This window comes from Nesoenas mayeri, assembly GCF_963082525.1.
Source record: "Nesoenas mayeri genome assembly, chromosome: 1".
NCBI lineage: Eukaryota > Metazoa > Chordata > Aves > Columbiformes > Columbidae > Nesoenas > Nesoenas mayeri.
In genome coordinates this window covers 71422998-71447164 of record NC_137541.1, presented here as the reverse complement: position 1 = coordinate 71447164, position 24167 = coordinate 71422998, and the positions used below count along the sequence as shown (strand labels likewise).

Genomic DNA, 24167 nt, shown 5'->3' with positions numbered 1-24167 from the left:
GTTGTATCAGCGTATGTAAAATTTAACTGAAGTAGTAATTTCTCTTTTTTTTTTTTTTTTTTCCTCTAAGATTTCTGTCCCTCCCAGCCAGCTTCAGAGGCCTTTGAATATAGATTTGCTTCTAAATTCTAGCTCAATGACAGCATCAAAACAGTATGACATCTGCTGTTTGTACAGTCATCCTTAAAGTGCTTGTATATCACACAAAACCATCAGGTACAGATTTTTTTTTTAATATATATTATTATTATTTTTATATTTTTTGGTGGTCAATGCCCCAAGCCTGTCAGTGTTTAAGGGACATTTGCCTTATGCTTTTAATAATATGCTTTTAACTTTTGGCCAGCTGTGAATTGCTCAGGCAGTTGGACTAGACAATTGTTATAGGTCCCTTCCTGCTGAAATTCCCTTCCCTTCCCCCAAAGTTTGTACAGATGCATCAGAGAATGATAAACTCAAGTGCAGTGCAAGAGTAGAGGAGATCCATTTGGCCTTACTCCTTCTGCCCTCTAAGCTTGGTCAAGCCCTGCTCCTCAGCCATCAAAACTTATTTAAGCTTTTGCTATCCACACTGCTGTGGCAAATAGTGGTTAGCATGGGTGACTGCAGCCTTACGTATATGTTTGGAAATTAGTCCTGGCTCTCTGAGTGCTGAGGTTTTACCTACTTTTGCACTAGATTTGGTGTCAGTGTGTGTAACTCAACAAAGTTGTTTGTGTGTGTGTGTTTTGTTTTTAGTTTTCCTTGTTCACAGTCTTTGAAATTGATATGTAGAAAAATATACAAAGACAGGCAAATAGTCATGTGGATGCTGATATTCTTTAATGATACAAATTGGCCCTGTAAATCTGTGTCAGGAAGCAGAGGACTTGCAGCTGGCATCACCCTCATTACTGTACAAATTGGCTGCCAGGAGTTTAGGAATAATCTGTGGATATGGGGAAGGTAGATATCTTGAATGTGTATGTAATATGTCTCACTTGTGCTAGATTTTTTGGAGTTTGGGAGTGTGGCATAGGGTTTGTTATTGGGTGGTTTTGTTACTGTTTTTCATGTGAATAGTGATGTAGATTGCATACCTTAAATAGCATCCTTTAGTAGAAAAAAACAATCTTGACCATTACAGGTTTGTCCTCGCTGCTCTGACAGCACACCTTGCACCTCCAGTTTCCCCACTACTCTCTCTCCTCACCATCCCCACATCCATCCTCACCTCCACTAGAGTGTTGCTTTCTCCTTGAGCTTAAGCGGTTGAAACTCCTTGTCGCCAAAGCTCAAGTTATGAAAGTAGGAGAGAGTGAGCAATCCTAGTTACATTAACTCCAGCTGCTGATGCAGTCATTGTGTGTAGCTAATCAAGTTCCTCTGTTTAACCTGAGGGTCACTTTTGCTTGGGTTTGAGCCTCCAGTGGCTTCAGGTAAGCCCCTGGACTTTGCTCTGGAGCAGATAAAGAGCACTCATGCATTCCCTCCTGCCTAGTCTGCTTCAGGATGGTAACTCCTGGTGGTAGGATGGTAAGGACCAATAATTAAACCTCTGCAATTGTTTACTAAACCCTGAGCTTTGACTAGAAGGAAATTTGTGGTCCAGTATAAATTGAAGAGATTACAATTGACTCTATTCACTACCACAACTGAAAATTTACTAGCCGAGATTTGTTTCAGGACTCCTGCTTTAGGTGATTTTTTCCTGGGTGGATACACCTCTTTTGAGACCAGAGGCATGACATAGGTTTGGTGCAGGATTTGTGGGGTGCCTGTTCTTGTGCATACTGATATAAGTTAATTTGAATTAACACAGGACAAAAATCTCCTCTGGATGATCCCTAGCATAGCAGTGAGTTTTATCACAAGATTAGCATTGAGTTGTCTATGAAGAATGGGGGAGGCTTTGTCTAAGTCAGCTGGTGTTAATAGATCCACACTGACCAGAAGAAATCTTCTGATGCTGGTTTAATTAGAAGGACTAATTTTGCCAGGGTGTGAGGGCGGAATAAAATATTTTGCTTTTAGAAAAAAAGACTGCTTTGTTCATTGTATTAATAGGTACCTGTAGGTGTTCTGAAGAGTGAACACACATATCTCTCTGTTCTCTAGGATTTACTGAGGTATTTGGATTTGCAGTTGTTTTGTCTGAAGTTTGTGCATCTAGTGCCCTTAGAACTTTGTGTTTCCATAGAGAGAGGAAAAAAACCACCACCTATAATAAAAAATAGATTATGTTTTTTTATGACTTTCATAGCTTCATAGTTAAACCTTGAAAGTAAGAGTCTTTGCTGCTTCTACAGATGAGGGAGCTTGTGGGATTTCCTCCCACTTGCTCTCATGGGTGTCTTGTGTTTCCTTTCCATCCCCTTCAGTGAGATCTGACTCTCTTCTGTGTTCCTTGCTATATCTGGGCTGTCAGTGTTTCCCATTTTTCTTTTCTCCCATGTGATAGAGAACTTGTGCCGCTAAATTGTCACCTGTCTCTCAGTAACAGGCTTCCTCATTCTCTCCTCAAACTAGGAGCTCTGTGTGCATCTAATAATAACAATTTCTGTTGTGCCAAGGGTGCTATATGCATCTTCCAACAGGGTTAATACATTTTTTCAGTTGTTTTGTGATTACGGGCTTAGCTATGACAAGGCGTATTGACACACTATCACAGATTATGTCACTGGCCAGCTATTGCAAGTAATAGGAGCATGTCATGCTGCTCACTAGGGAGACCAATATCTCCATTGTCTACTTTTGCAATTTCCAGTGTCCAGCAAAACCTGTAGTTTCATGTGTTGATAGGAGCGCACATGCTTGCTCACAGTTTTTTTAAGATTAGTTCATTTAACATCAAAGATTAAGATCTTGCATTTATTTTATAGACTTGCAGGTTGAGATGAGTTTTAGCACAGATTCCTGATATTATGATAAATTTTGACATTAAAGTTGAAATGGTGAAGTGCATATCTGAAAAAATGTATGTGCACACATTCATGCACGTGTTGAAAGATAGCAGAGCTTTCCCTGGGTGGGAGCCTGTCCACCCACATCAACTACTCCAACAGAAAGTTTTAGGTTTCTGTACAAACCATGCTACTCAACTTTTAAATGTGCTAGTAGCTTCAGCATTTCCAGTGTTAGTTAGCATTAGCATTTCCAGACTGGGACCTTGGATCGTTGTACTTTTATTGCTAAGATTCCAGTCTGGGTGAGGATAGGAAGAGGAGAAACTTTTTTTGGAAAGTAAGTAAATAAATAAAAGTGGTTTTCTGTGGCAGCACACAAAGTAAAGTAAATTTAACACTGGATTAGCAGGCAGGAGGCAAGTGGAGTGCTTGCTGGTTGCATGAGGAATGAAGTTTGTTGTGTGCATATCATCAGATTGCACATACAGCATGCACCGTCCTGTCCAATTCAGATTTCATTTTCCTGGTGCAAAGAACCATGCATGCCATCAGTGGGATGTCTGTATGTCTGAGCCTAACAGTGACTTGAGGATGCATGCTATAGAGGAGTTGGTGTAGGATGGCTGCATTTATGCTTGTGAAGTCTGATCCACACAAGTTTTAAGCATCCAGGCTCACGCTGCTAGGTGGGTTTGCATGTGGATATTGCTATTGAACTCCTCCATGGTGACCAAGGAGAGAGCTAGACCAGCTCAGACAGCTTATAACTGAAGGAGATGGTGTTTCTGTGAGGCTTACAGGGTTGAGAGGGCTGGCTGCTCTCATTAAGCTGATTTTAAGGGCTCCTGAACAGCTGCCATTCTGGTGTAACTGGAACTTGATGAATGATTTTTTTGCTTGCAGGTGTGTAAGCAGCAGTGCCTATTCACTTGCTGTGCAGTGAGCTTGTAAATCCATCATAAATTGTTTGTAAATAGCTTTGGGATCCTTCTGTCTGATGGGCAGATCCTGTATAAGCACATCACCCAGCCCTGCTGAGACAACCCTGCAAAAAGCCCAAGGCTCCAGTTGCCAAAGAAGCAGGTGTGTCAGTTCAAAGTGGCCCATGAGGAGCAGGTGTAAGCTCGAACTTTGCCCATTTGTTTGCTCAAGGTTTTATCTCATCCTTTATTATACAGCCCAGTGAAAATGAATATTTACAATGTTGGTTAAGCTGGGGCCATCTGAGTGGCAGGCTCCATGTATGCTAGGTGGCCTCATGGGTGAGAGAGTGGAGCAACATGTGAGTGTTGGAGGGGAAGGCTGAACTTTCTGTACCATCAGAGAAGATAGGAACACCTGAGTAAACAGTGGACACCCGGGGCTTTGTGGATAGGGTGGTTTGTTTGGTACACTCAATTGATTTTTGTTGTTGTTGTTGTTTTGTTTTTTGTTTTTTTCTCATGCCTGTAGTGTTTTAGTTCTATAGGGAAATTCTGACATTAGAAAAAGACAAGAATGCTCTGAATGGAAAGCTAAATTTGCATGTTATCTTTCATTTTGCTCCAGGATTTTGAATGTGGATAACTAAATTAATATCAAAAGAGAAATTTCCTCTGAAGACCAAATGTTCCACTTGGAAAGTATAGTAGCACAGTGTGCTGCTGCGCTCAAGACAAGTTATTCTGCAGAAAAAAAAAACAACCCAACATTAACCTCCCCCCCTCCATGTAGGAATTGAAAGGGCTATTTTTGGTGCAACATTTTGATTTTTAGTACAATTGCATGCACTGAGGGAAATGATTACTATAAAATTTGTTAGCACTTCTGGTATTCAGATCCCTGGCAGTGGATTTATCGCCAGGCAGTTGCTATTGATTAATTATTTTTTGCATAGTGCATGGTAGGAGGATAAAGCAGCATAATTTTCTGGGATTAGAGGCTGTTTGTTGTTGGAGGTAAGGTAGCCATATCCACATAGTGTATGTCAGCCTTGGTTGGGAGTTAGGCACATGTCCGTAGGGAAACTGGCATGACCTAATATGCAGAGAGTCAGGTGGATGCTCAGAAGACCTGCTTTTGGTCCCTGGCTCTGCCTGATCTTGAGCAGTTAGTTCATTAGGCTGCTCTGTGCCTCAGTTTCTTGTTTTATCTGCTGCTTAATTTATCTATTGAGACGCTAAACAATTTGAAATGTGACTGCCTCACTCTATTCAAAATAAATGCTCTACTTCAACACAGTCTTAATAATAAACAACCATGGTCTGTGGATATGCAAAATAAATTTAGGAAGAATCTGGTTAATTTTTTATTTTTCCACCGAATTACCAAGGGTTGATCTTTGGGCCTGTATAACCAAACTTTTCCTTATTTGCTTTCTGTTATTCTGCCTTTCGAAGGACTTTGTGGAAAAGAAAGCAGCATAAAAATCACACAACTGGTTTGGCAGGTCCTGTATAAACAGGAGAAATGCCAGGAAAAGTCTCATGTCTTTGTTGCCAGCTTTTTTTTTTTTAAAAAAAAAAAAAAAAAGAAGGAAAAAACCCATATATATATATATAAAATCCAGTTAATTTTCCCCTAACGAAAACCTCAGCTGTCGCTACGTGTGAGCAGGACTGTGAGGAAGCGCATGTGGTAGAAGGGGCTGGGGGATGCTTGCTAGAAGGGACATGTGTGTCCTCAAATGCTGGGAATGTTCCTATTCTCAGGCAATTATCCCAGTCACCTTCTTGGCTGGAGGAAGAGAAGAAGTGTTTTGTCATGCTTCTTGTAAGTAGTTTTTCTTCCCCCATCTCCTCTGACAGTCTCACAGCTCAGCTCGAGTGTTAAGCATGCCCTGCTTGATTAGAAGGGGGTGATTGATGCCCCCCTGTTTTGTTTTGTCTGTGCCAGCAGAAAGCTGCGCTGATTTTTAAGGCCGTTTAGCTGCGAGTTGTGTTGAGTAAGAAGCCCTGCCTTCCTAACTGGATCTGTGCCATTGCGTAACTGTGGGAAGGGTTGGGGTGCTGCTGTCCTGGCTCTTGTGGCAGAGGAGGGATGTAATTCTGGAACAGGTTCACAGCTCTCTTCTGGTGTCTGCACCAACTCTGCTATGCACTTGTGAGTCAAAAGATTTCAGTCAATACCATGGCAAGGAAGGAGGAGCACTGGAAATCAGAAATGGTCTTGGGGAGGGTATTTAAAATTAGTGCTGAAATGCCAAAGTAAAATGATGCCATCTCAGAGCTTTTGCATAATGTCATTTTATTTCTCTCTTGTAGTTCATCCTTCTGTTTCCAGAGCACCAATATAACCCCAGAAACATGGCCATGTGAGTAGAGAGTCAAAATGGGATTTAGGCAACTTGCTGCTTCTTCCTGCACCTCTGTTTCCTAATTGTAAATTAGGATTCAAAAAGATCCTTCCCCTGGTGCTTCTCTGTCTTGACTGGTTTGGCTTTGAGCTCTTCAAGGCTATTTTCTTGCTCAGTGTTTCTGTCATGCCTTGGACAATGGCCCCATGGTTCACTTTGCCTCTGAGTGCTGTCACTGCATAAATGTCAAGTCCTGACAGTTGGGTTTGGATCCTGACAGAGAGTTCTTAGGAAAGAACAGTATTATCTAAGATGTTGAAGTAGGTTTTTGCTTAGCCCCTGTGCTCCTGATGGGCTAACCACCTAATCTACATGTTTTGGTCCCTCCACTTGTGAAGGTGAGTGTAATAACACTTTTATCCATTGCAGGAAAGTGGCAAAGGTATTACAGGGCATATTTAAATAGTGTAATGATGAGGACCATGGACAAGCCTTCAGATTGAGTCAAAAGGGGCCTAGGACTAGCACTGTACTCTTTTTCTTAAAGATGGCTGCAATTTACTCCATTTGAGCTGGCTCAGTTCCCAAGCTTGTCACTTAAGTAGTGAGGCAGTATTTGCAGCTCATAAGCAGTCTTATGGTACAGGTGGAGTGGCTCTCACTGCAGTGTCCATTCAGTTGTGAACCAGCAATGCTTAGCTGTGAAAACAAGCCAAAGATAACCAGAGTGAAACCTCAGCACTTACCTTCTGCCAGGAGAAACATCATAACGAATGCTTTGAGATTATGAGCTAAAACAAAATAATAATTTGAGGAAGAACAAAAAGCGATGCAAAGGTTAAAGGGAACAATTAAAACAATTGTGGAACTTAACGAACAGGAAAAGCTGTGGCAGGAGAGCAGCTAAACTGAGATGTTTGTGCTTAGCCATTACAGGGCTTGACAGACGTGTGGGCTCAGTGTTGTCCCATTGTCCTGTTGGCACAACCAAGGCAATGAGGGCTGCAATAATGCCGCAGCTTGTTTTTGAGAGTCAGTAGCAGGTCTAGGAACAGACTTCTGTCTTTCTCATCTTTCCTCTTCAAACGTCTTCTGCAGAGCTTGTTTTTGACTGTGCTTTGTGGTGTGGCATCTGCTGTCCAGCCCCACACAGCAGTGCTGTGCAGGGGATGATCCACTTCTTGTTCTCCTTCTGAGTGCTGGGAATGCCTCTGGAATTTCCAGAGTGAAGGAATAAAGGCTGTGTGGGATGTACTCTGTCACATGGACAGGTCATACCTGGAAGGCATCTCTTGTTTTCAGAGCAGTTGGGAAAGGATGGCTAATAGCATGCCTTACACAACAGAATATTAACCCGCTTAGTTCATTACTTCTTAGCTCCGGGCAGGGACATTGCAGGTTTGTTAATGGTAATGGCCAAATCATTAGAGTGTGCAGCATTAATGGAGGAGAAAGCATTTAATAAAGAGCCATCACTTGACCCTGTCATTGTCCCTGGAATAGAGACCATATTGTTGAATTCAGGCTCTGCTCTCCTTCTGTCACCTACACCTTAAAAGGATGTCTTGCTTGAGAGCTTCAGCGTCTTTTTGAACACACGTGAAAACTTCTCTTTTCTCCTTTTGAATCAGATAAGCTGTACCATACCCAGCTGTTTCTGTACAAACATATTTTAGAAGTCTCCTTAAAGTTCTGCCAATCCAAATGGTTCTGTGCTGGAAGGACCATGTTTTAGAGGAAATAAAATATTTCACTGTGCCTCAAGCTGTCCCCCAGGTGGTACGTTTATGCATCTGTCTGATGCATTGATCAGCAAATGGTTCAGTTTCTTATGGTTTGCCTTCTCATGCCCATAGACTGTTGACTAGAGGGACCTCCCAAAAGCTGCTAAATAGCCTTGTTAAATAAATTGTAAAAAAAATAACTTGATTCTTGTGCAGGTTTACCTGCCTGCAGATTGTATTTCTTTTGGTGTAACTCAGCTTCCTTCAGTGCTCTCCAATTGCATCTTAGTGTTTTAATCGCAGCTTCTCATTGGCTCATCCTTCTGCCATGTCTTCCAGATTATCTTTCCTCTCCTCTGTTTTTATTTCCTTTTGGCTGTTGAGCTGTATCTGTCATATCTCTCTCTGTCTCTGTAGTTCCTTTATTCCTTCCTCATAAGCTAGACCTTCTGACTCCTGTAAAACTTGTCTGTCTTGCATATAATAGATGTGTGTGTATATACATATGATGCAGAAAGAAGAGCCTGCAAATCTGCAGGATACAATATTCTAAGTGAAATCCTACCAGCTGTTTTTTATATAATCTCCTTTGTCAGCTATAGTTTCCTTTTTAGTCGCAGTGATCTCATGTTGTTCATGTTAAAGTAAGTGGCTGAACTAGGTGAAAGATAGTGGAAGAGGAAGATTGTAATTTGATGTTTCTTCCATATCCAGTTTCAGTACAGTAGACAAGGTCAGTGCAAGTATGGTCCTTTTTAGGAAGCCCCTCTGCATTTAATATGCTGTGAGTCAATCTGAATCATTCTGGTATTTTATAGTGGCATTGCTGCTTGTTTTCTGGACTAGCTCGTCAAGACAGTCTTTGAGAGTGGCTATGTTATTTGGCTGTCTTTCTCTCTCTCTGTGGATTCTGTTCAGTTTTCCTGAGCAGCCAAGTGGATCTGCCTGTTTTTTCACCAACAACCCTTATTATAGCTGTCCTCTTCCTGGGCTGGCCTAGATTCCCCCTGGAAAGTTGCCTTCACCTACTTAAGATGTGGTGTTGAACAAGGGGATATAGGACACTCCTCGCCATGCTGTTTATGCTGGGTTGCTTCTGTACCACTTGAACCTTTAGGAACAGCAACTCTAGGGTGCAGGGTTAGACCTTGTCATGGCATCCCCAGGCTTCTCTGTGTATTTGGTATGTCCTTTTTTATAGAAAGTCTGCCAGAAGGCTGAAGTGTGATGAAATGCTGTCCTGTGGTGCTGTGTATGCCAATAGTGTTTTGTTTTGCTGGTGAGGAAAGTTGTGAAGATGTCAATCTTGCAGGGTTAAACTATTGTTTCACAGGATAATAAGTAGATACACACTTCCAAGGCCAGAATGCCAGTCTGTGATCAGGATTGTCTTCTCAGTTTCTCCAGCAGTGGATAACCTTTCTTCATAAACATTTTCTCATGCAGACCAGGATAGGCACCTATGTGATTGCACATAAACTGCTTTTTTTCCAGTTTGTTATAGTAGCTGATTTTTGGGTTTGCCTATATTTTCAAATGGTAACAGATATAAGATAATTATGGTATATAATTATGCAATTTGTTTCCAAACAGGCGCATATATATATATATAGATATACGTATATATATGCACACACACGCACACACACACTGGTCACCTCAGGTTCAAGCTGGTTTCATGTAGATTAGGACAGAGAGTAAACTTAAGTGACTGAACTGGAGAACAAAAAGACTGAAGTCCACATGCGGACTTTATTTCCACTAATGTAAATCTGGACCAGAATAATTGTTTTAAAAAAATTGCTGGAGAATTTTGTAGGGAGCAGAGTCTAGCCATGCAATGGGACTGAGAAGGGTAATTTCTTACATTTTTAAATTGTATTTTTAAAACGTGTATTTTAGAGTATCTCCTCAGGAATTTTGTTTCCGTCTGTGACTGAGAATTAAAAGAGGCTATGACTTTTATGTGAATTACTCTCCCATGGTTCTTCCACTACTTAACCGATGGGCACATAGATAATCCAAAGTGGTGAATAAGTTGACCTCGTCCACGTGACAGTTCTGACCTGTGATTTGTGCTATGGAAATGCAAAGGATCCTGTTCACACTAATTGTAGCGTTGGTAAAAATGTTCAGAAAACAACACTCATCCCCTACAGAAAGACCAGAAACCATGCTTGCCCTGGAAATGTGAATGCATACTAGCATTGCAGCTTAGCATTACAGTGACAGCTCCATAAAGCAACCCAGTGAAAACATTTGTGCTGCCATGCCAGTCCTGAGACGCTACAGAGTAGGATTCTCCTTTCCCATAGCATGTGAGAGGGCAGCTCCCTGCACATTATGTTTCCCCTTAGTTTTTCCATCTGTTTCATGGCCTCCAGAAATTTTGCACTGAAATGAGTGCGTGACTCCAATCACGGGTGCTCAGGGTGTGAATTCCCACGTGTATGGGCAGGGTTATACAACCACTGTATGTTACAGAGATGAGGCTCCCCAGAACTCCTTGTTTCAGAAAAGAGAACATGAAAAACATACATTGAAATATCTCTGAGCCTGGAAGGTCTTTCTCTATTGCCCTCCCTGCTGCTTACTCACTGACCACAGTACTTCAAAGCCTCACATGTTGTGTTTGGTGTTTTTTGTTTGTTTTTCCCTCCCATCTAGCCATGCAATAAACTCTCTCTTAAGCCTTCTGTGGTGCTTTATGCTAAGCAGGTATGCTAACAAAATCATGATGTAGCTGCAAAAGGCGTTGCCCTGTGGACCAGAGTAGTGGCCCACCTTTCTCCATGCCCCATTTAAACAGAGATCGGTCGCAAGTTCTTCGGAATACTGTTGCGGTGACAACCCTGTAATGCAAATTTTGGAGTCGCATGTGGAAGGAGCCAGGGGCAGATAGTTTCTTAATATCAGGTGGTTGAATCCATAGTTGACTTCTGCCTTGAAGTAGTAGGTCAGGTGGACCAAGTCCCAGCTTCAAATTAAAACAGCTTTACTCCTGTTTTGGAGTGCAATGATTCCACTTCCGAATTCTGAACTAGAATCTGTCTGGCATATCTATTTTGTGCTGCCTAGATGGGATATCTATGGATAACATTCTTTATTATTAATATAAATGACTAATCCTTTCATGAATCTTACTAAACTCTTTGCCTTAGTATTATCGTGCAGTTTTACTTGATACTATCATCCCATAGTCTGTTTGTACTCTCTGTTCTCCCATATTAGCAGTGACCTCAGAGAAGACATAGTTTTTGGGCATGTGGTTCAGCTAGTTTTTTGCTTCATTTGTATTTGCTAATTTGAGATATTTTGCAGTGCTTGGACAATAATGCAACTGTATCATGGCATTTTCAACAACATTGACATCTGCAGGCTGCCTTTTCACAACACTTGAGTGCATCAATATTGTTGTCTGTACAATTTTAGTTTAATTAAACAGTGGTTGTAGTAATTTTGGGAGAAGCATGAACTTCCCCACTGTCTCCTTTCCCCTTCCCTTTTGTGATGAACTGTTGCACTTCTGTGTTGTTTTTTGTTGGTATTTTTTTTTTATCTGCTTGGGTAAGGATTGAGACGTGAGAGGTTGTCAGTCTCCTGCCCCCGTGCCTGCAGAGGCAGGCTGAAGGGAGGAGGCAGGAAAGAACTGAACTTCACAAAATCACTAAGGTCACCGAGACAATCTCTGCTCTCTGTGCGCAGGAAATGAGATGTTAATCTTTTCCCAGTGCTGCTTTGCATAAGGTCCATTTCAGAGAGCTGTGTTTGTTTTAATTTCTCTAATTACTGATAGCGTGCTGATTATGCTGCTATAGATTTGACGTGAATTGCTGTATTAATGGGATCAAAAATAAGGAGAAGTCTGCCATGGAAATTAAGGAGACGACAGCAACTGGGGGAAGGGAGAGGAGTGGGGAGTTTAATTCATACACTGGTACTGCAGAGCTCTACTTTGCTTTTTCTGGAGCCTGATACTTTGACCGTGGCAGAAGTTGGAGTATGCAGGCTATAACTTTGACCAAAATCCCAAAATGTTTTGTGTTCTCGGCGCCATACAGTCTCTTAGGGGCTCTGATTTCCCACCTCCTCCCTATGTTACGCCCTGTAACTCGTCTCATATCAGTTTCTTGGACTTTTGTACCCAGCTGAGATGTTGCACACAAAACACTGGTGAACACTGCATTATGTCTTCCTTCCCTTTCCTCTTTCTCTCACTTGCTTCCCTAATGATTAACTTGTATCTCCTGCTGTTGTCCTCTGTGCTACTTTGTGGCTGGTTTGCTGGCATTGCCCTGCCTGGTGCCCAGATGTGCAGGGCTTTCTGAATCTTTCCTGAAAGCCCTCATTTTCCCCAACAACCTTCTTCTGTAAGGCCATTTTCCCCCTTTTACCTTACCTGAGGCACCTGTTCCTAAAAGGATCCACAGTAGCAAAACCAAACCCGTCCAGGCTTCCCTCACTGGTCACTTGGCTTGTCTTTCTGCTTTCCCTGCCTCGGTGTGCTTGGTGAAAGAGAGAGCAGCCCTGATCCCATGTACACAACACCAACTTTCATGGTCCTAAGAGCTACCAGCTGTATGTTTCAAACCTGGATTTTCGCAAGGCAAGGGCATGTTATCCAGGGGTTTTTAAGCCTAGGGCTTCCCCAAAAGTCTAAGAGGGCACCAAAATATCTTCACACCTGCTAGTGCTGCCCTCTCTGAGTGCATGTCCTTTGTGCCTGACAGTTGGGTGGAGTCAGTAAAGGGACCAAAAGACTATTTATTAGACTGCAAGCTGCAGAATATTAATGATGAAAGCTGCTGCTTTGGAGTTTAGAAGGGCATAGTTTTAGCAAAAGCGTGAAGTTATTTTTACCTGCAGCATCACTCATCCTCAACTGTCAGACTTGTTTTAAAAGGTGACTACAATTTTAATTTTGCAGTGTTTATTTTTTTAAAATATATTTTAGCAATATGAATGATTTGTGTTCTGATGGAATTTTCCAACTGTTCAGGTAGATTTTTTTTTTTTCTGTAAAGGTTCTATGCCAGTTCTTAAAACAGAAATCAGTGTGTGCTTTGGTGGTTTTGAGAGTCTAGTCAGGTGCTACGTATACGCCTACTAGGTAGTCATGATTGATATAAAGCTTTTGAATTACCTCCTTTTTTTTTAGACAGGATGGTTTGAACTAAGGCTTTCTCAGCACCTGGATATTTAGTATTTTGTAGTTTTCTAGTACAAAGAGAACTAAACCATAGCTTGTCTTGATTCTTAACCACGTGTTTCAATCCTTCTCTGCTAAATCAGGCAGATGAAAGCATGCCCCAGTCTCAGCAGACCTGATTGTCTAGGTGGCACTATTGGAGCACCAGCTGCTACTAGAGTAAACCCCAAGGAAGGTCTCCATTAAGGTTGACTTAATGCACTCTTCAATTATTATAGTCAAAGTGAAATTTCATGGTAAAACTTTCCTAACTCCTGGTGAGCTGAAGAAGCCTTTCAAAAATGATGACAGCGAGCAATATGCCCACTGTTTCATCCACCTCGTTATGGCTACTGGCAAAATACTAGGAAGCTACTATTTTGGAGTTGCTTGTGGATGGCAGTTGTTTGGGGCTGAGTGTTTGGTCACTTGTGGGTTTAAATGTTTATAGAGTCCCCTGACAGGTGGCAAATCTGGAATGTGGTAATGCCAGGCTCTTTCCTGGCACTCGTCACCAAGATTCTCAAAGGGCTGCACTAAATGTGTATCGATTTAGTCTCTTTTACCAGTGAACTAAGTTGCAGCAACACTGTTTGCTCAAGTGCACAGAGGGTTGATGCCAGTTCTGCTACCAGCACTACTTATCCTTTCTCCCATGCTGCTACTTGAACAACCCTGCCATTGAACCATCTATTCTTGGCCTCAATGCAAAGCTAAATATTAGGAAGCTCTTTCAGAAAAATTCTTAGTAGCAGAGTATCTGGTGGATTAACCTTAGAAGTGCGAGACACCAGCCATGTTTTTGTTTGATGGATCCCATGGAGAGAAACACTAAGCAATTCTGGAGTTGTGAAGATTAAAGCAAATCTGTTCTCAGTGCAGCATGCACAACAGGTACCTTCTGGAAGTGTGGCTCGTAAAAAGCCTCAAAAAGCCTGTAGGAGCAAATGTGACCTTGTGCACTCACACGTCTGTATAGGCTGGGAGCTGCATGTGGCTGAAGCATGGAGCCTATAGTAGGTTGCAGAACTGGACTGATGTTTGCAGTTCTGCTTCCAGCCATGTTAACTGAGTCATGCTGCAAACAGGGATGAAGCTCATTTTTCCACAAGTCCAGTGCCTTGACCTCCTTGTGACATTACTATTCCACACCTTTTGGAAATCTGGCCAGAACAGTTACAAGGGCGGCTCTTTCAGGATGCACTTGTTAAGTTTAATGCCCTTGAGAGGCACATGCTGTCCTTTTTCAAGACAGCTTAACTCTGAAATGGCTTAGCTCATTTGAGCTTTGCTCTTTCTGTAATTCAGGTTGTCCATGTGTCTAATAAAAAGAAAAAGACTTACCTAATGTCTGTAAGTTGCTCTGATATTTGGGTTAAAGGTGCTGGAAAAAAATGCAGTATTAGTAAGAGAGGGCATTTCAAAGGCACTAATAGGAATCGGATAGCTAATTTCCCTCCATGCCTTGTAAAATGTGTTCTGCAAATATGACCAACTCATACATTACTGATGATATCTAAGGTGTGTGGAGAAAGTAACCGTGCATTTCCACAACTACTTTTTGGTTTTTACTGTCCTGTTCTTACGAATACTAGGAAACAATTCATCAAATGTATTTAACAGTAAACCCCAAGGAAACTGTCTTGGTATAAAATCAGGTTACGATATGCCTTGAGGATGATCGATATGGAGAGAAAGGCAGCAGGTATTAGAAGTGTAATGTTTTAGTTTTATACAGCACCTCCTGGGTGCTGAGGGAAGCGCACAGGGTTCTGGATATAATTTTGTCTTCTACTTGCACTTTCCTCCTGCTGTTGGCAAGTGAGAAGGTTCTTTGAAGCCACTTAGTGCTTGTCTTTGCAGTAGTGATTCAGTATTTCTGTGACCATAAAACGTGACCCGAGGTTGGACTGTGTCCTGCGTTCTTTGGGAGGGGGAGAAAAGGACTTCAGGTCTTCCATCTATTCTCTAGTGTTTGTTCGCAGAGACAGGCATCTGTGTGGCTATATTTCAGAAGTGTTCCTCTTTTTATAAATATCTCACTCAATAAACAGAATGAGCAGCTGCAATGTGGTTCAATTATCTGAGATGTGAATCGCAGCAGGAAATGCTAGGAAGTGGCTGGTCTCGTCCTGAGTCGCTGGTATTGTGCACCAGCGGTGAGAGGGCACAAATGGGCAGCGAGACCGCAGAACGGGCCCAGAGAGCTGCACCTTGCGGGAACGTGAAGCATAGTGTCAGCTGTTTTGGGTCAGGGGAGGAGTTGCTAAAGTTGAAAGCAGAATGACGTTTTGTAGCTCTGCAGGTGCATCTTTCAGCATGTCTCTATGAACATCCTTAAATTCATATGAGCTAATGGATTGCTGTTGCCTGGACAATGGTGAGTAGAAAGAAAATGAGTGGGCACAGTAAGATGTTAAAGGGCTTTGTGGGAGACTGGAACGTAAGATTGAACAATTTCTGGTTAAAAAGTACTGAGCTGAAAGCCACAGAAGCTGCACTCCCAGAAATAACACAGTGGTGGTGGAATTAACCAGGCCTATCTTCCCACTCTGTCTAAGCCCAGAACACTTAGTACTGAGTTGAATCATTTATTCTCCACAGGCTGTCAGTCTTCCTTGCCTTGACTATCAGCAGTGGTGGTGGAGTGATGGGACTCCAGACATCAAGGCAAAACTTCTGGTTCTGCATGAGCTCCTGAACAGCAAGCTCATAACAGCACCTTGTGCCAGAATGACCTGGGCTTGCTTTGAAGAGGTGTCTGAGAGGTTCAAGACTTTCTAGGTGTTCCATTTCTTTTTGGACAAGACATCCAGTCTGCCTAAAGTTTTCAGCTTTAGTATATTTAGCAGTTATTTACCCATGTTGCACAAACTTCTCCTTCCATTTGCTGGTGGTGAGGGTGCTAAAGTTACATTCTGCAGGTGCCTCTGTCAGCCTCAGCCTAATTCCCTGCTGCACATCCATGATACTATTGTGGTTCGTAATGGAAGTAATTACCCACTCTTGCTCCAGCACCAAGTTTTTCTCTTCCATTTGCCAGAGATTGGGTCAGGGTGGGGGAGCTGCACACATACTCTACTGCAAATGCTCAGAAAGGAAGGTAGCTCCTTTTGCTTCGTTATGTATGTGGATTTAAATCCATGCTGTTTGCACTACCGTCATTAAATGTCAGCAGCGTGGTTTTGGGGAATAACACATATTGCCTTCCAGGAAGCATATGATAATGTTTTTTTTTTTTATGCTTCTGTAGAATTGTGGCTATGTTTATTTACAAAGGGTATAATTTGTGCTGTGATTGGAGTATGGGCTTAGAATATGGAGGAATTTTTCCATCAGATCAGATGAAATTTCAGTCTTAAATTTCTTGGCAGCCGTTTTCAGAAATAAAAGCCTAACAGTGACAATTACGAAACTAATGCAACATTCACGAATTGCCCTTTCACTCTCTTTGACTGTCCTTGCATAGTTGCTTTCTGTGTGCTGCTTACTTATTTGGTTGCAAGTTAAACTACTTAAAAGAAAGTGCTATTAACTATATACAAGAAAAAAATACATCACTCAATGGTAGTTTTATGGTAGTGTGGTTTTCTGCAGTAAAGACAAAACTAATTGCTTATTGACTTCAAAATACTATGAAGGAGTAAAGTGTTAAATAATAAGTGTGCTCAGATCATGACTGATTTGTTAGCCAAGACTGCATTTTTGGCTCTTTGTAACAGTACTTGTGCACGTATCGTAGAGTTGCTGTCAGATTTTCACTGACATAAAACCCTCAGAGTCTCCCCACTTGTGTGTCACTTCCCTTTCCTCCCTCAGCAAATTTCTGAGAAGACCCTTGGAAACTTCACAGACCTTTTGAAAATTAAACCCATCACCTGAAAAGTTCTTTGGTCCGTGGCTGCAGCGCCAGGCAGCTCATTGCCCGTGCAGCACTTGCCCATGAGTGGACAGGCTGCATGCTCGATGGTTCCCTGGGCAGCCGGCTGCATCACTCATGCCATTCGCCCCCACTTCCTTCCTTCCACCCACTTCCCCCTCCCCTGCCTTGGTTTCACACCTCTGTTCCAAAGTTCACGTTGTCCTCTCTCTTTCTCTCTCCCCCCCACCCTGCTTTCTTTTTAACAGCAGGAAAGAATTTCGTACACACCTCCAGTGAGCCCGGTACCAAATTACACTTCCTCGTCACCACTACATGTCCCAGTGCCTCGAGCGATCAGGATGGAGGAAGACACGATCAAACTGCCAGCACACCTGCGTGAGTGTCAGCACGGAGGCTTCTTATGTTCTTGGATTAAGGAGGGTGCGGGGTGGTGTGAGGAGGTGGTTTTTTTTATGGAAGAGATTAGGGAAGCTCCCTGCCTTTAGACTCTTTTTAACCAAAGGAAATTGCTCTTAAATACAATACATTATTCCCCCCACCGTTGCCCCCCATCCCCTGCACACCCTGTCAAGGATTTTACTTATTTCTCACAGCAGAGAAATGTGGAGGCTTTATTTTGATGGGAAATACTATATTTCTTTCCACGGTATAGGAATTGCTCAGCAATGTGCTGCAGTACAAGGTCAGAGTTTCACAAACTGTGGCAAGTGGAGTGCATTTGTGCCTTTGGTATTTTTCAGATAGTTATGTGTCTCACTGTCAAATGTTCCTGTTGTCCAGACTCTCTACTACAGTGTGTGTGTGCTGACAGAGGCAGTGGGAAAGGAGGAAGAATGAGCTTAGCCGTGCACAAAAGGATGCTGCAAAGGAGGAAGGCATATCACTGACATTGGAACAAAAATGAGCTGGGGGCAAGGCAAGAGTCAGGCACTTCCTTGCTGAGATGATTTAATGTTTGAGGAATACGAAAGGTCAAGGGCTGTTGGCCATGAAGATGTGAATTAGTGAGATAGGATGGGGACAAGGAAGAGAGGAATTTTCCTTTTTGGAGGGGAAGCAGTTCTGATGTAAATCAAGAGGTTTTAAGTAAACTTTTGTCAGGTGTTACATTCCTGGGGTACTTGAGCGACAATGAGCAACAGGGCCAGGAGCAAACCTAACTTTGTGGTTTGCCATCTGACAAATGAGTTTGGAATTTCAGAGGGAGGGGAAAAAAGGGTCTGTGTTTATCACAAGACATTCTTATTCCTGTCCTCAGCTGACTTCCAGGCACAATCGTTTTCTGGATGCAAACTTCTGGATGCACTTCTATAGTCCCGTGCTTGCTCCTTTGCTGGCCACTGAGTTGCTCTGCCGCAAGGTCACTTGTTGGCCATCCTGTGTTCTGCACGGCCATGTTTTTGCCTGCTGCTGCCTCTTACTCTCTTCTGCCTATGGTGCAGGGTAGCCCAAGTTGTACCTTTCCTGTGCTTTCTGATGGGAACGAGAGCTGGTGTTGCAGCATTTCTGACCGTGTCTGGTCACTGCTCAAATATCCGTGAGCTCCCAGATCCTGCTTGTCTGTGTGTGTCACTGCTACCCTGGATCCCCAGCCTGTGGAGGACTTGCTGTCACACTTATAAGGCATTTATATCCTTTACCCAAAACTTAGATACACAAAACCCAACACAGAATCAGTTCTTCTCCATCAGCTCTTCTCCCTCATGTGGCTTTCAGTCCCTGAGATCTGTGTTGTGGGGTTTTTTGTTTTGGTTTGTTTGTTTTCATTGCATTAGTTAGTACTATTTACTTCTGCTGTGGGAGTCCCTGTCTTCTCCACCGCTAGGCTCATGGCTGGCTTCCCAGTTACTTACTGTGTTCCTCCTGGGTCTGACATATGCACGGGGCAGGAAGGCAGAGACCTCTGATAGTGACAGTGTCTGCTTCCCGCCAGCTAGCCTACAGGCTCGGTAGTGTGAAAATTATGAGGCTTCCTGTCAGTGAAAGCTTTTTGTCGGGTATTTTCAGGTGTGATACAATCTTTCACCTTGATTTTTGTTTTGGTTTTTCTTTTCTTTTTATTGGCACTTTTTTAAAATTGCAAGGAAGCTGATTTCCCACTAGTATTTCCACACCAGTGAGACTTGTATGTTAAAACCACAGATGATTAATCATGAAATATCTGTGGAATAGGCTTCCACAAAGTCAGTGTCTCAGGTCATATACATCATGAAGCATGTTTATATGGCCTTACTAGTTGTAGTCCATGGCAGTATAGTATTCTGTAGCTCAGTATGCAGTCAATAGTGACCCAGACATTTTCACCAACCAGCTGACCCAAATATTGTTAGAACCACTCTTTAAGGTGTATAGATTCATAGGTAGGCCAGAAGGGACCATTATGAATTCCCCAAACGATCTCTGGTATAACTTGAGTTACAGAACTTCATTCAGTAACTCCCGTGTTTAGATCCAGTATCTGTTTGAGCTATATGCAGAAGTATTTCTGCTCTTCATGTAAAGACTGCAGTGATGCGGAGGATATAAGGTCTCTAGATGTTCTCTCAATGCTTAATTATCCTCCTTATTTGCTTTTTTTTTTAAGTGCCCTATTTATAGTTTGAATTAGTCAAGCTTCAGTTTCCAACTATTAGATCTCATTATCTCCTTTCCTGCTAAATATTGTCAAAAGACTACTCCTGATATAGGTGCTTTTAGGTAAAGTCACTTTTTAACCTTTTCTTGGCCAAACTGGAGAGGGAGAGAGGTTCTTAAGGCTGTCAATCTTCCTGTAAAGCTTCCAGATTTCAAATGTTCCTTGTATCGTCTCTGTGAACTGTTTCCCACTTCAGATATCCTTCTTAAAGTGAGGACAACAGAACTGAAGATGGTATTCCAGGAGTAGTCTTCCTAATACCAGGTATAGAGATACCTAACCACTTTTGGATCTTGAGTTGTGAGGTTTAAGAGATATTAAATGGGATTTTGCAATTCCGCATGGACCCTCTAATTTTTTTTGAGACATGTAGATTCAAACTGCCCTAAAATTCAAGCAAGGCAGCTAATTTCTAGTTCAGGCTGTGGTAGTGTGTGTGAAGATTTGGGCTGAATTTGCAAAGTCTGAGTGTTTTTTAGGTCTGAGCTTTTGTTTGGTTCCAGTCTCATTACTGTTTTTGTTGATTGGGTGAAGCATAATAACCTCCCTCAACCCTCCCTCACTCCAGTGCAACAAGGAGATACGGGAGATTTTTACAGCCATGCGCAGAGGTGGTAGCTGGACAGGTCTCCACTCATTCTCTGTGTCCGTGACATTCTGATGACATTTACGGAACTGAAGGCAGAGTTCACTCCTAACCCATCCATCTTCATTTCTGCCAGCCTGAAAGTTCAAGAGCTGCGCTACCGGTGTGGCTGAAAGCAGCGGTTGGCCCAAGCGCAGGTAGAACTAGAGACAAACATTTCAGATGGAACATAAAGTGCACTCGGTGGATTCAGGCAGTGTTTTATGCCTTCCTATTAGGAATTTCACTGTTTCTCATATTTAAGAGCACTCTGAAGGCGCTAATAGATAATAGTATCAGGACAATTAGTAGAGCAATTTCCTTTGGTGTAATAAATTATTTCTCACTGTTTGGTGAGCAAATGGGTCTCAGCTATGCTGAGCTGATTTGATCCAGAAGACTGGAAAAGGGAGAAGTGCGAGGTTTAGAAAAGTAGAATGCAGATCCCTCTTTGCTGCAAGCATGCAGAGGAGGTCTCCTCCTCTTTGATCAACGCAGCTGGAAATATATGGAGAAATCCCTTTTCCTGGGGTGATGTGAAGGCACTTTTCCCCTTCTCACACAACCTTTCTTGTTTTAATTAGCCACTTTCTTTCCAGCCTGCTCTGCTCCCATAGTATAGAAGTACAATGTAATTAGTCTTAACTTTAAAGCTCTGGGAGAGTGAGAATTGTTTTCTGGTAATTTTCATGTTATCTCTCATGCTGTATTTCTCTGTGAAGGACTTTTGACCCATACTTTTAAACACACTTGTTTGCCTGTCAGCCACTTCTTACCTACTAACTGAGTATTGCAGGCATTGTAAACAAACTATCAGTGAGGACCTGGAGAATACACTTGCATCTACTTCAGGTACATAGTCAGAAAGTACAGTGATCTCCAGTTTGCTCTGCGTCCCTGGCATGTATGCTGTGGTAGTTTTGAAGCATACCTGGCCTCCACTAGACTGCAGTAATGTCAGATAGAAGGAGTGTTGGGAAAACTGAGATGTTTATTGAGGATTCAGGAGAAGCAAGTTCAGCTCTCACGCAAGACTCTGCACTTGGTGCCTTCTGTGACCCTGGAAATCTTTTGTTAGTTTCCCCACTCTAAAATGGAAATAACATGACTGCAAAGACTTAAAAGTTGTGAAAATTAGTACAGTGACTGCACAGATATTGTCATAATGGAGAATGCTGAGATAGGTGGAAGTCCTGAAGCTATTTGTATACCCCTTATCTCTAAGGAAACTTACTCCATATTACCACAGAGAGAAAGTTATTTTTTTTTTAAATTCAAACCAATCTTTTTGTCTCATCTGGTACAGTGTCATTAGTTACTCATTTTGTGCTCTGGCAAATACCTTGTAGTAAAAAGTTATTGGCACTGGATAGAGGATAGAGCATTTAAGAGATGAATATGAGAATCCATCCCTGTGTCTATTAATATGCTGTGAATCAGAGAGAAAATAGCATTTTTCTACAACAGCAGCTGTAAGTATGTGCTAAAGGCTTCATTATTTTCTTCATCACCTTCAACATAAAACTTCTTCAACAGGGGACACAGAAATATCAGTGCTGAAAAAGAACTTGATGCATGCTCTGATCCTGTGCAGCAGCATTCCTGCTTGCACGTTTCTGTTAATTTGTACAGTCTGATTTTTATCTCTGAAGGGCATCTTCTCTTGGGGACGCATGTGGGTTTGTTTAAGGAGATGGAACCTCATGGGCAAAGATTTCACAGTGTTTTCTGTTGATACAAGCATGATCAGGAGTTCATTTCTTCCTCTAAACTAGTTACTCTTCTTTCTTTAGTGTTGGCATCATTCGTATGCATACAGCCCATTGTCATAGCCAGGCTCACGGCACATAGTTTTCTATATACATGAAGCGATTATTCTTGGCAGCAACTAATTATTGCTTTTGCTTTTTTCTGAATCCCCAACAGCCTGCACTGATGTTCAGAGTAAAGTGACCCAATGTAGATGTCAGGGTACATGCATCATCTCATGGGGAGAACTTTTACATTGGGATTACAGTGTTGTTATCTTCTTGACTGCACTCACTTTTTGGGGGGTCGTGGTGGTGGGGAAAGCTAAGGGCCTATTTGTAAAATTGCTTGACTGCTTCTTGTTTCAAATGTAGACTTGGGTTCTGGTTTAGTTTTCCAGTGTGTGGTATGTTCCAGGCTACAGCTGATTTTGATGAACTTATAGTATCCAGAGCTGGTCACACACAGCTAGTCAAATCACATTTTTTATTTCAGTAGCTATGTGTTCCTTCTAATTACTCTCTGTTCTACTGCCCTCATTAAGGAAGGACAGAAGGGTAATTTTAGTTTTCTGCAATTATTGTATTAAAGGCTTTAAGTTTTCAGTCAGTGCTTCATAGGAATATTTCTCCATGCCTATTTATATTGGTTTTCATACTGTTGGTTAGATGGAGACACGTCCAGTGGGTCTGTATTGGTTTGGAATCCTTGTGACCCTACGTGTACTACATTCTGCAGAAAAGTCTTCTAAATTAGCCCCAACTGTGGACCTGAGTAGTAGGGCAGGCCAGGCAGTTGGGCTCTCAGTTGGGCAGGTTCTTTAAACGCAGGCATTTATCAGTCCTGAAAGCAGTTTATTACAAGTTTCTTTCTCCTCATCACACATTGTTGCTTATATGCATCATTTGTGTTTTAAGGGCACCAGTTTTCTTTTTTTTTTTTTTCTTTTTTTCTTTTTTTTTTCTTTTTTTTTTTTTTTTAATAAGGAATGCAGGAAACAATTAAGAGAAGGAGGAGGAGGAAAAAACAACACTGTCAGGGTTGCCAAGGATCCATTTTTTCTGTATAGTGTCTATTAATTATGCTGCTCTTTTTATTAATCCTGTGGCACCTGTTCATTATTCTGCAATTTTGGCTAGCAGCTGGAAAGCCACTTCGAAGCATTAAGCATATTGTTATTTAGTTACTAGAATATTCAATGCATTGCACTGAAAGTATGTCGTGAGACGGGAAAAAAGCCCTTAACCCTAAGCCACTTTTAGAGCAGCAAGCAATAAAAATATTTGTTTTGGAAGGATCTTTGTGGAACAAAACTGACTGACGCACATACAGGGAAAATAAAATAAAAGCTGCATAAGACAAAAGGACTGTGAGAGGTGGCCAGAATGCCAGATTAATGACTCTGAGACTAATCCTGGTCCCACTGAAATGAGTGCTTAAATTCCCACTGATTTTAGTAGGATCTAGAATGGCATTTTTTCTCAGGTGTCTGGCTTCTTCCAGACCCCTCTTTGCTCTTCTCTGACATTATGGCCACTTAAGCCTCATTCCTTCCTCTCACTGTCCTTTATATGCTTGCCTTTCCTCCTGATCTCCTTTTCACCTTGTACTTCATTTTCTCTCTGGCTAGCTAGTCCTTTCCTAACCAATCTCAACCCACTACCAGAAAAAAAAAAAAAATTAAACCAGGTCAGTGGCACTGCTTACTACACCCAAACCCTTTGCTGTATTTGATTTTCTTGGTGTTGCATCTTCATCTTCCACCACGGGCTTTTCTTGCATGTTTATACAGTGAGCTATGCAGGGCAGGGCCCATCTGCTTCCTCTGTTCATCAGTGCCTCCTGGTCTTTTAACTCATAACAATCTACTGATGGGCTGGCTGGACTGTGGAAATCTGAACCAGCCCTCCCATCAGCCTCAGTGACCATTACTTTGGTCAACCCTAGTGAAGTGACTGGGATTGTCTCCTTCATGATTGTGAGTTACATCCAGTTGTTAGGCAAACAGGATGCAAATCATGAGCCAGGGAGAAATGGATTATGTCTGCCTCTCACCTGAAGTGGCCTCCTCCACAGGCAGCCTCATGTGCTCATCTGAATTTAACTCATCTACTCTAGCTTGCCTCCTGGGTGTTTCTTACAGTGAATCTTCAACCAGCTTTGAAGTGGTTGTACAGACCTGCGATTTGGATGGGTGGGAAGCC

General features: G+C 42.1%; 1 protein-coding gene across 3 annotated transcripts in view; it reads left to right on the top strand.

Moving 5' to 3' along the window:
• The window catches only part of ETV6 (ETS variant transcription factor 6), a 140283-nt gene that overhangs the window by 29803 nt on the left and 86313 nt on the right, over positions 1 to 24167 (top strand). Inside the window, exons 2-3 of one of the 3 annotated variants that reach the window (XM_080363707.1) lie at positions 6128 to 6177; positions 17200 to 17329. In XM_080363707.1, coding sequence (XP_080219833.1) covers positions 17293 to 17329 — 37 coding nt within the window. In that variant the 5' untranslated portion in view covers positions 6128 to 6177; positions 17200 to 17292. The remainder of the gene's footprint in view (positions 1 to 6127; positions 6178 to 17199; positions 17330 to 24167) is intronic. The other 2 variants (XM_080363706.1, XM_080363705.1) reach the window with 2 other exon arrangements.